Below are 12,500 nucleotides of genomic sequence, written 5' to 3'. Positions count from 1 at the left end.
TAAGGTTCTTTTGCTAAAGCATATTTCATAATCCGTTTATATGTAATTTTTGTTATTTGTGTTAGTTGAAAGGAAATTTTACACAATGATAGGAAACCCTGACATTGTGTATGTCCTTTTGAAAAATATGTTGTAGGTTTAGCAAAGGTGTATCACATCCTCTCCAGTGTAAATGACTTAGAGTTTTTGATGCATTATTTTATTGAGTAGTCATGCATATGTTAAGAAGTAATTGAATTAATAGGAAGTGACGTACACGCCAGTAAGACAAATAGTTCGTCGGCCTGATTTGAGGTCACCAACGCCAGAGCCAGCAGTGAGTCCTTCTGTCACTGTTAGTGCACGGATCAGGGAGCTCCAGGAGGAGGTGAGACTCATGTGACAAACACAAATGTTATTTGATTTGAATTCATTGAAAATTCAACCTCTTACATATGCTGCATTTGTTTAACTATCCATTGAATTTAATATTGTTCTTTATTAGTTGATCAAATTTATTTTCTCAGTATGGGATTTCAAGCTGCTAATGGCTATTACTCTGCAGGTGGAGGAACAGCAGCGTGTAATATCACAGGCATCCAATGCCATCACAGTGGTGCTGCAACGTGTGGAACAGCAAGGCACTCCGCAGCACGTTGAGGCCGAGAAGCTGCTGCTCTTAGCTAGTCAGAAAAGGCAGACTGCTCTCAATGAAATCCAGGTTGGTTGTCCTTTGAGTATTTATGGAAATGTTGCCATCACCACATTTGGCAAGAATACCTTCCATGCCTACAGTTATAAACGTTTATTCGTTATCTTTACACATAGATGGCTCTACAAGTACTTAGTCACCAAGGAATCAGTTATTAGTACTACCTATATCACCTGTTTACCATTTTCTTTGATTTTTGGGAGTGTTCTTTTATATTCTTTTATTGTCTTTAATGTTATTGATAATATGATAACATTTTAGTAATCATAATATCAATAAGAATAATGGCACCTTTGTGAATAGTGTTAGAGGGAAAAACACATTTTCCTGCCATTTCAAGGAATGGGTAACTGAGGCACGATCATTAGAGACTCTTTAGTGGCTGAGTACATATGGAGCCATCTGTATGTAACAAAATTCACAAAAAGCTACAGGGGACCACACATAAATTGGGGCGGTTGGGTAAATTGTCTTTCTACACATAATAATTCCAAATAACAACTACAACAATCATTTTTATTTGTGTATAGTGGTTGGATGTGCCCTTTGATGAATATCTGCCATTTATCTCTATCATGGCCTGGCCAAAACTGTCTGTCTTTCAGAGCAATAATACTTACTTATTTGGTAATATTTTAAAAATAATTGCATAGTGATAAACTGTAGATAAAGATTGACAATTTATAAATCTTTAGCTGACATCCAAAGATTAAGAATATGTTATACATAACTTGTTTTTTCCACTTGTGATAATTCTTACCCTTTTGATCAGGTTGCTTCACAGCAATCACATGGAACAAAATACTGATTATAGGCTTACGTAAGTGGCTGCTCTGCCGGGTGTGTTACTTGTAGGCTGGGGTCATACAACACTCGTTTACGGTGACATGATTTAATGCCTTCCCATTACAATGTCATTTTATGTTTTTATTCATAAGCGTTTTTAGTGTATTTACCATTTTCCAGTGACCACATTCGTAATTTGATTTGCCTTATCCAGATGGTAATAGACTGTTTTGCGTGCACATACTCCATATCATCCCTTTAGGTAATAAGTAATTTTGTTATTTGTGTAATTTTAAACCCCTTGGATCCAGTTATGTTGGTGCTCGTGTGCAGACCAAAATACCTTGGCAGCCACTCTCCTGGGAGCATGATGTGTATGCCCAGCCCAAATGAGTATTCACACGCTGTATCAAACCTCCGTGACCCCGTTCTTGGTGACATTTTCGTAGATGCATTTTTGCTATAATGATAATTTATGAGAACTGTGTTCATAATTTCTTATGCTGTATCATGTGGCCAATAGTCTGTTTTCATTATGCAGATTCCATAAAATCTTTGCATATAGTTTATCCTCTGCGCAAAGCAGGTGATACTGTGTTATTAGTGTCTTTCCAATATTTTCATATTCATTCTGATCTAAAAAATATTGTTTACTTAATTAAGCTATATAAAAAGAGTAATAGATTCTTTTTGTTGTTTATACATCACATTATCTGTTCAAGTAGCTTAGACAGTGCAGGAATAAAGATGATCTGCTATTTTCTGCAGACGAGTTTTTTCTGTTTCGCAATTTTCGAGGTCTACATTTGTCATTTGTTATGCTTTATTATGCTAGTGATATACTATTGTTGTTGAGAAGACTGTTTTATCTCAAAATTGTTTACGCACTATGCAATACAGGTGATATTGTATTTCTACTTTTGCACTGTTTATTTTTCAAAAATATACATTCACCTATGCTAGATCAAAACAGTAGTTGATTGCACTTCAGATTATATCTCCAAATATTTTACATTATGTACAGTATAAAAAGTATTGTGCCAATGAAGGATAAGCAAATATGTATTTATTTTTTACATGTTTTTATTTATGTATATTCATAATTTTCAAGGTTATGATAGGCCTTAAAACAACCGTATTGGCAAAGTGCCACTTGGCAGTGGCCACAAATGGCTCGTTTCTTTTCTTTGCCTGAGTGTGGACGTTGTTTCCTTCCTGGAGACAGCCCTCTCCCAAGTTTGGCTCACGGATGATATGCTCTGTGGAGGAGCTCATGAATGAACCCCTTTCTGAAGGCCCATTGAGTCAAATCCTTCCCAGTGCTTTGTGCACCGAGAAAGAATTGACGACTGCCATCACTATCAGTTTGTAAAAGACTTTTGTAGTCCACTTGGACTTCCAAAAGGATGAATAAGACTGAGCCAGCTGGTCCCTCATGTCCATCCCCTTCATCCTGACATTATTGTCAACCATCACCAGAGGCTGGTGGGAGGGGATGGGAGGAGGATGTGGAAGGTGGGAGGGGATGGGAGGAGGATGTGGAAGGTGGGAGGGGATGGGAGGAGGATGTGGAAGGTGGGAGGGGATGGGAGGAGGATGGCAAAGATGGGAGGGGATGGAAGGAGGATGGGGAAGGTGGGAGGGGATGGAAGGAGGATGTGTGGAAGGTGGAGGGATGGGAGGAGGATGGGGAAGGAATTGGGAGGGGATGGGAGGAGGATGGAGGAGGATGTGGAAGGTGATAGGGATGGGAGGAGGATGTGGAAGGTGGAGGGGATGGATAGGAGGATGGGGGGGGGAAGGTGGAGGGGATGGGAGAGGAGGATGGGGAAGGTGGGAGGGGATAGAAGGAGGATGGGAGGAGAGATGGGGAAGGTGGGAGGGGATGGGAGGAGGATGTGGAAGGTGGGAGGGCGTGGGAGGAGGGATGGCTGAAGATGGGAGGGGATAGGAGGAGGATGGAGAAGGTGTGGAGGGGATGGGAGGAGGATGTGGAAGGTGGGAGGGGATGGGAGGAGGATGTAGAAGGGGTGGGAGGGGGATGGGAGGAGGATGTGGAAGGTGGGAGGGGATGGGAGAAGGATGCGGAAGGTGGGAGGGGATGGGAGGAGGATGGCGAAGATGGGAGGGGATAGAAGGAGGATGGGGAAGGTGGGAGGGGATAGGGGAGGATGTGGAAGGGTGGGAGGGGATGGGAGGAGGATGTGGAAGGTGGGAGGGGATGGGAGGAGGATGTGGAAGGTGGGAGGGGATGGGAGGAGGATGTGGAAGGTGGGAGGGGATGGGAGGAGGATGACAAAGATGGGAGGGGAGGGAAGGAGGATGGGGAAGGTGGGAGGGGATGGAAGGAGGATGTGGAAGGTGGGAGGGGATGGGAGGAGGATGAGGAAGGTGGTAGGGGATGGGATGAGGATGGGGAAGTAGTGGGAGGGGATGGGATTTGAGGATGGGGAAGGTGGGAGGGGATGGAAGGAGGATGGGGGGGAAAGGTGGGAGGGGATGGGAGAGGATGTGGAAGGTGGGGAGAGGATGGGAGGAGGATGGGGGAAGGTGGGAGGGGATGGAAGGAGGAGGATGGGGAAGGTGGGAGGGGATGGAAGGAGGATGGGGAAGGTGGGAGGGGATGGGATGAGGATGGGGAAGGTGGGAGGGGATTGGGATGAGGATGGGGAAGGTGGGAGGGGATGGGAGGAGGGATGGGGGAAGGTGGGAGGGGATGGGAGGAGGATTGGAAGGTGGGAGGGGATGGGAGGAGGATGGCGAAGATGGGAGGGGATGGAATGGAGGATGGGGAAGGCCTTCCACATCCCTTCCCCCTATCACCCTCCCACCTTCCACATCACTCCTCCTATCCCCTCCCACCTTCCCCATCCTCCTTCCATCCCCTCCCATCTTCCCCATCCTCCTCCCATCCCCTCTCACACCTTCCACATCCTCCCCCTATCCCCTCCCACCTTCCACAACCTCCTCCTATCCCCTCCCACCATCCCCATCCTCCTTCCATCCCCTCCCCATCTTTGCCATCTCTCCTCCCATCCCCCTCCCACCTTCCACATCCTCCATCCCATCCCCTCCCACTCTTCCACATCCTCCTCCCATCCCCTCCCACCTTCCACATCCTCCTCCCATCCCCTCCCACCTTCCACATCCTCCCCCTATCCCCCTCCCACCTTCCACATTCTCCTCCCTATCCCCTCCCACCTTCCACATTCTCCTCCTATCCCCTCCCACCTTCCCCATCCTCCTTCATCCCCTCCCATCTTCCCCATCCTCCTCCATCCCCTCCCACCTTCCACATCCTCCCCCTATCCCCTCCCACCTTCCACAACCTCCTCCTATCCCCTCCCACCTTCCCATCCTCCTTCCATCCCCTCCCACTTCCCATCCTCCTTCCATCCCTCCACCTTCCCCATCCTCATCCCATCCCCTCCCACCTTCCCCATCCTCATCTCCCATCCCCTCCCACCTTCCCCATCCTCCTTCCAATCCCCTCCCATCTTCGCCATCCCCTCCTCCCATCCCATCCCACCTTCCGCATCCTCCTCCCATCCCCTCCCACCTTCCACATCCTCCTCCCATCCCCTCCCACCTTCCACATCCTCCCTCCCATCCCCTCCCACCTTCCACATCCTCCTCCCAATCCCCTCCCACCTTCCCCATCCTCCTTCCCATCCCCTCCGATCTTCCCCATTCCTCCACCATCCATCCCACCTTCTCCCCATCCTCCATCCATCCCCCCAACCACCTTCATCCTCCTCACCACCCCATCCCCACCCACCTTCTACATCCTCCCTCCTATCCCCTTCCACCTTCCACAATCCTCCTCCTCTATCATACCCTCCCCATCCACCATCCATCCCCTCCCACCTTCCTCCTCCTCCTCCCATTCCCTCCCACCACTCCCCATCCACCTCCCCCAAGCCCTCACCACCTTCCCCCCAACCACCTCCCATTCCCCTCCCACCTTCCCCATCCTCCTTCCCACCCATCCCACCTACCCACAACCTCCTCCCATCCCCTCCCATCTTCCCCCCCTCCTCCCATCCCACCCACCATCCCCATCCTCCTACCCCTCCCAACCCACCTTCCACATCCCCTCCCTCATCCCCATCCTCCTCCCATGCCTCCCACCTTCCCATCCTCCTCCCATCCCCTCCCACCTTCCACATCCTCCTTCCAATCCACTCCCACCTTCCCCATCCTCCTCCCATCCCTCCACCTTCCCCATCCTCTTCCCATTGCCACCACAACCCCAACCTCACCCCATCCCTCCCCACCTTCCCCCCATCCTCCTTCCATCCCTCCCACCTTCCTCCTCCTCCCATTCCCTCCCACCTTCCCCATCCTCTCCCATCCCTCCACCTTCCCCAATCCACCTCCCATCCCCTCCCACCTTCCCCATCCTCCTCCCATCCCCTCCCACCTTCCACATCCTCTCCCATCTTCCCCATCCTCTTCCTATCCCTCCCACCTTCCACATCCTCCTCCCATCCCCTCCCACCTTCCCCATTCTCCTCCCATTCCTCCCACCTTCCCCATCCTCCTTCCCTCCCATCCCACCTTCCACATCCTCCTCCCATCCCCTCCCATCTTCCCCATCCTCCTCCCATGCCCTCCCACCTTCCCCATCCTCCTCCTATCCCTCCACCTTCCCCATCCTCCTCCCATCCTCCCACCTTCCACATCTCCATTCCTCCCACCTTCCACGTCATCCATTCCCTACCTTCCCCATCCTCCTTCCATCCCCTCCCACCTTCCCCATCCTCCTTCCATCCCTCCCACCTTCCCATCCTCATCCCATCCCCTCCCACCTTCCCCATCCTCATCCCATCCCCTCCCACCTTCCCCATCCTCCTTCCATCCCCTCCCATCTTCGCCATCCTCCTTCCATCCCATCCCACCTTCCGATCCTCCTCCCATCCCCTCCTTCACCTTCCACATCCTCCCATCCCCTCCCCACCTTCCACATCCTCCTCCCCCATCCCCTCCCACCTTCCACACATCCTCCTTCCTATCCCCTCCACCTTCCCCATCCTCCTTCCATCCTCCGATCTTCCCCATCCTCCTCCCCCATGCCTTCCCACCTTCCCCATCCTCCTTCCTGATCTCTCCCACTCCTCATCCTTCCTCCCATCCCTCCACCTTCTCTACATCCTCCTCCTATCCCCTTCCACCTTCCCCCATCCTCCTTCCATCCCCTCCCACCTTCCTCCTCCTCCTCCCATTCCTCCCCACCTCCCATCCACCTTCCCATGCCCTCCCCACCTTCCCCCATCCTCCTCCCATTCCTCCCACCTTCCCCCATCCTCCTTCCTCCCATCTCCACCTTCCACATCCCTCCTCCCATCCCCTCCCCATCTTCCCCATCCTCCTCCCATTCCTCCCACTCCTTCCCCATCCTCCTTCCCTCCCAACCCACCTTCCACATCCCCTCCCCATCTTCCCCCATCCTCCTTCCCATGCCCTCCCACCTTCCCCTCTATCCTCCTTCCCATCCTCCCCACCTTCCACATCCTCCTTCCATTCCCTCCCACCTTCCCCATCCTCCTCCCATTCCTCCCACCTTCCCCATCCTCTTCCCATTGCCCTCCCACCTTCCCCATCCTCCTCCCATCCCCTCCCACCTTCCCATCCTCCTTCCATCCCCTCCCACCTTCCTCCTCCTTCCCATTCCCTCCCACCTTCCCCATCCCTCCTCCCATTCCCCTCCCCACCTTCCCCCCATCCTCCTCCCATCCCTCCTCACCTTCCCCCATCCTCCCATCCCCTCCCCACTCCACATCCTCTCCATCTTCCCCCATCCTTCCTTCCTATCCCCTCCCACCCACATCCTCCTCCCATCCCCTCCCACCTTCCCCCCATTCTCCTCCCCATTCCTCCCACCTTCCCTATCCTCCTTCCCTCCCATCCTGTCTTCCACATCCTCTCCATCCCTCCCATCTTCCCCATCCTCTCCCATGCCCTCCCCACCTTCCCCATCCTCCTATCCCCTCCCACCTTCCCCCTACTCCTCCCATCCCCTCCCACCTTCCACATCCTCCCATTCCCTCCCACCTTTCCACATCCTCCCATTCCCTCCCCACCTTCCCCATCCTCCTCCCATCCCCTCCCACCTCTTCCCCATCCTCCTCCCATTCCCTCCCACCTTCCCCATCCCTCCTCCCATGCCCTCCCACCTTCCCCCATCCTCCTCCCCATCCCCTACCACCTTCCCCATCCTCCTCCCATACCCTCCCACCTTCACACATCCTCCTTTCCATTTCCCTCCCACCTTCCCCATCCTCCTCCCATTCCCTCCCACCTTCCCCATCCTCATCCCATCCCCTCCCATCTTCCCCAACCTCCCCTCCCATCCCCTTCCATCTTCCCCATCCTCCTCCCCTCCCCTCCCCACCTCCACATCCACCTTCCATTTCCCTCCCACCTTCCCCATCCTCCTCCCATCCCCTCCCACCTTCCTCCAACCTCCACCCATCCCCTCCCACCCTTCCCATCCCTCCTTCCCATCCCCTCCCACCCTTCCACATCCTCTCCCCATCTTCCCCATCCTCCTCCTATCCCCTTTCCCACCTTCCACATCCTCCTCCCATCCCCTCCCACCTTCCCCATCCCCTCCCACCTTCCCCCTCTCTTATCCTCCTCCCACCTTTCCCCATCCTCTCACCTCCCATTCCCTCCCACCTTCCCCATCCTCCTTCCCTCCCAACCCACCTTCCACATCCCCTCCCATCTTCTCCCCATCCCCTCCTCCCATGCCCTCCCACCTTCCCCTCATCCTCCTCCTCCATCCCCTCCCACCTTCCACATCCTCCTCTCCCATTCCCCTCCCACCTTCCCCATCCTCCTCCCATTCCCTCCCACACCTTCCCCATCCCTCTTCCCATTGCCTCCCACCTTCCCCATCCTCCCCTCCCATCCCCTCCCACCTTCCCCATCCTCCTTCCATCCCCTCCCACCTTCCTCCTCCTCCCATTCCCTCCCACCTTCCCCATCCTCCTCCCTCCCATTCCCTCCCACCTCTCCCCTTCATCCTCCCCTCCCATCCCCTCCCACCTTCCACATCCTCTCCCACTCTTTACCCCATCCTCTTCCTATCCCCTCCCACCTTCCACATCCTCCTCCCTCCCATCCCCTCCCACCTTCCCCCATCCTCCTCCCATTCCCCTCCCACCTTCCCCCCATCCTCCTTCCCTCCCATCCCACCTCTTCCACATCCTCCTCCCATCCCCTCCCATCTTCCCCATCCTCCTCCATGCCCTCCCACCTTCCCCATCCTCCTCCTATCCCCTCCCACCTTCCCCCATCCTCCTCCCATCCCCTCCCCACACCTTCCACATCCTCCCATTCCCTCCCACCTTCCCCATCACTCCTCCCATCCCCTCCCACCTTCCCCATCCTCCTCCCATTCCCTCCCACCATCCCCATACCTCCTCCCATGCCCACCCACCTTCCCCCCATCCTCCTCCCATCCCCTACCACCATCCCCATCCTCCTCCCATCCCCTCCCACCTTCCACATCCCTCCTTCCATTCCCTCCCACCTTCCCCCATCCTCCTCCCATTCCCTCCCACCTTCCCCATCCTCATCCCATCCCCTCCACCCCATCTTCCCCATCCTCCACCTCCCATCCCCTCCCACCTTCCACATCCTCCTTCCATTCCCTCCCACCTTCCCCATCCTCCTCCCATTCCCTCCCACCTTCCCCATCCTCCTCCCATCCCCTCCCACCTTCTCCATCCTCCTCCCATCCCCTCCCACCTTCCCCCATCCTCCTCCCATCCCCTCCCACCTTCTCCACATCCTCTCCCATCTTCCCCATCCCTCCTCCTATCCCTTCCCACCTTCCCCATCCTCCTCCCATCCCCTCCCACCTTCCCCATCCTCCTCCCATCCCCTCCCACCTTCCCCATCCTCCTCCCATTCCCTCCCACCTTCCCCATCCTCCTTCCCATCCCCTCCCACCTTCCCCATCCTCCTCCCATCCCCTCCCACCCTTTCCCATCCTCCTCCCATCCCCTCCCACCTTCCCCATCCTCCTCCCATCCCCTCCCACCTTCCACATCCCTCTCCCATCTTCCCCATCCTCCTCCTATCCCTTCCCACCTTCCCCCATCCTCCTCCCATCCCCTCCCACCTTCCACATCCTCCTCCCATTCCCTCCCACCTTCCCCATCCTCCTCTCTCCCATCCCCTCCCACCTTCCCCATCCTCCTCCCATTCCCTCCCACCTTCCCCATCCTCCTCCCATGCCCTCCCACCTTCCCCATCCTCCTCCATCCCCTACCACCTTCCCCCATCCTCCTCCCATCCCCTCCCACCTTCCACATCCCTCCTTCCATTCCCTCCCACCTTCCCCATCCTCCTCCCTCCCATTCCCTCCCACCTTCCCCATCCTCATCCCATCCCCTCCCATCTTCCCCATCCTCCTCCCCCATCCCCTTCCATCTTCCCCATCCTCCTTCCCATCCCCTCCCACCTTCCACATCCTCCTTCCATTCCCTCCCACCTTCCCCATCCTCCTCCCATCCCCTCCCACCTTCTCCATCCTCCTCCCACCCCCTCCCACCTTCCTCATCCTCCTCCCATCCCCTCCCACCTTCCACATCCTCTCCCATCTTCCCCATCCTCCTTCTATCCCTTCCCACCTTCCCCATCCTCCTCCCATCCCCTCCCACCTTCCCCATCCTCCTCCCATCCCCTCCCATTGCTAGAACAAAGTCTTTGAAAAAAAATCATCTTCCTACTTATCTCCCTCTCTTCCAAGTCCTCTCTCTATTCTAAAAATCCATTTCTTTCAACACTATAATGAAGTCATGAACTGTCCCATGATGGGATAGCAGTGTCACACTCTCCTTAGCCACCTTTTTTTATTTATTTATTTATTTATTTTAATTATTATTTTTTTTTTTCCTGGCGGAATGGTCACGTCACCCGTAACTTAGCTCAGTTTTTTCTATGACGGGAGGGTCTTGTTATCCAGATCCAAGGGGTTAATGAGCAAAAAAATGGCTTCCACCTAGGAGCCAGTGCTCTTCCAGTCATGGCTCACACATGTAATGGGAATGGAAAGGCCTCTCTCTAAATGCCAAGTGGGTCTAATGAAACTCCAAGAGGTTTGTGCACTTGTGGTAAGTCCTTTTTGTCACCCTAGCCCTCAGAAGGTTTTCTCATGTTGGTCACATCATGAATTGATGAATGACTGGAGCCCTCAGTGTAATACTGAAATGTGCTGGGGTGCCAATAAAGTTAGTTGAACAGAAACATGCTTGCCTCAGTTTATAGAAGAGTATAGAATATTTTCTGCTTACCACAACCAGAGACTGAAGACTGAGGGTGCCTTGGCTCAGCGCAGTTGGCCAGGGGATGAGGATTGTTGCCAAGGCTCTATCAGCATATCCAGGATATCAGTTCCTCTCAAGCAGGACTTCATTAAGAAGGGGATCAGTGGTCAGTTTTCTTATGGCTATTTGCTGTTAAAGTATCTCTGCTGCATATATTAAAATACAGTTAAATCTATGTTTTTTAATAAATAACTAATCAAGATTTTTTTTTATAGTGGTAAGTGGTAAACAATATTATTGTAAAATTATAGCAGATTGTCTGGAAATTACTTCTTTTCCAGGTGATACCATTTATCATCTGATGGTCCTTGTGAAGCACCGCGACCAGGTCATATCCTCACAGCTGCTTACAACACCTGAGTGTGTAGTTGATGGTGCCGTCACTTTCCCTAATCTAATGTCTTTGCATCATCTTACATCTGACTTCAACATTGCACTGGAAGTTTATGCCCTGAGCACAATTCATCACCGGAACCTTAGCATCAAGAAGGTGAGCGCATTCTCTGTGTGGAACGAGAAATGTATACTTGTGTTGCCATAGTTCAGCTGGTCTTATCTAACTCTAGGATGTGGCTCAATTTTCGGGATTATCACCATTTTGGCCAGGCCAGGGCCAAAACAGTGGTAATGCCCAGATCTTGCTTATTTTTTGTGTCTAGTGAGGATCTGCTGTCTGTGGTCATCTCAGGAATTTATTTAGTATTTTTGTACAGTTACGATACCAGCCAAGATATGCCAAGCCTGTGGAAGTAGACTTGTTGTAAAACTGAGGCAGGAAGCTGGGCAGCCAAAGGTAACTGAGACCAGGACTGAGTCTAGCTAGTGGAACTTGGCCTTTATTTTATTTCCTCTGGTTAGTGTGATTAAGAGATTACTTTGCATATACAAATACTCTATAGCTTAATAAGTGTTCAGGTTCCTGAAGGCATATCATGAACTAAGAATGTATTATTCAGAAAAAAAGTAAGAAGGAAGTTCAACTAACCATATTCATCCTTTGAACTCAAATCAAGTTGGTTATTACCATCTCTTGGCTAGGTCTTGTGTGCCTTTTAATCTTATGTATGGAAATGCAGGAAAGAGAGAGAGAGAGAGAGAGAGAGAGAGAGAGAGAGTGTGTGTGTGTGTGTAGAGAGAGAGAGAGAGAGAGAGTGAGTGAGTGAGTGAGTGTGTGTGAGAGAGAGAGAGTGTGTATGAGTGAGAGAGAGAGAGAGAGTGTGTGTGTGAGTGAGAGAGAGAGAGAGTGTGTGAGTGAGAGAGAGAGAGAGTGTGTGTGAGTGAGAAAGAGAGAGAGAGTGTGTGTGAGTGAGAAAGAGAGAGAGAGTGTGTGTGAGTGAGAAAGAGAGAGAGAGTGTGTGTGAGTGAGAAAGAGAGAGAGTGTGTGTGTGAGTGAGAAAGAGAGAGAGAGTGTGTGTGAGTGAGAAAGAGAGAGAGAGTGTGTGTGAGTGAGAAAGAGAGAGTGTGAAAGGGGAGTGAGAGAGAAAGAATGTGTGAGTGAGAGAGAGAGAGTGTGTGAGTGAGAGAGAGAGAGTGTGTGTGAGTGAGAAAGAGAGAGAGAGTGTGTGTGAGTGAGAAAGAGAGAGAGAGTGTGTGTGAGTGAGAAAGAGAGAGAGAGTGTGTGTGAGTGAGAAAGAGAGAGAGTGTGTGTGAGTGAGAGAGAGAGAGTGTGTGAGTGAGAGAGA

The 12,500-nt window shown here is 52.4% G+C and overlaps 1 protein-coding gene across 1 annotated transcript in view; it reads left to right on the top strand.

Annotated features, from left to right (window-relative positions):
* Positions 1–244: 244 nt before the first annotated feature.
* The window catches only part of LOC113803995 (anillin), a gene marked incomplete at its 5' end in the record, with an annotated part of 19,844 nt that continues 7,588 nt past the window's right edge, over positions 245–12,500 (top strand). Inside the window, 4 exon segments of the mRNA XM_070120891.1 lie at positions 245–367; positions 545–700; positions 10,795–10,924; positions 11,100–11,308. Coding sequence (XP_069976992.1) covers positions 245–367; positions 545–700; positions 10,795–10,924; positions 11,100–11,308 — 618 coding nt within the window.

The sequence above is a fragment of the Penaeus vannamei genome, chromosome 4 (assembly GCF_042767895.1).
Source record: "Penaeus vannamei isolate JL-2024 chromosome 4, ASM4276789v1, whole genome shotgun sequence".
Lineage (NCBI taxonomy): Eukaryota > Metazoa > Arthropoda > Malacostraca > Decapoda > Penaeidae > Penaeus > Penaeus vannamei.
Note: the sequence above shows the minus strand (reverse complement) of the source record. Positions and strands in the feature narration are given on the sequence as shown.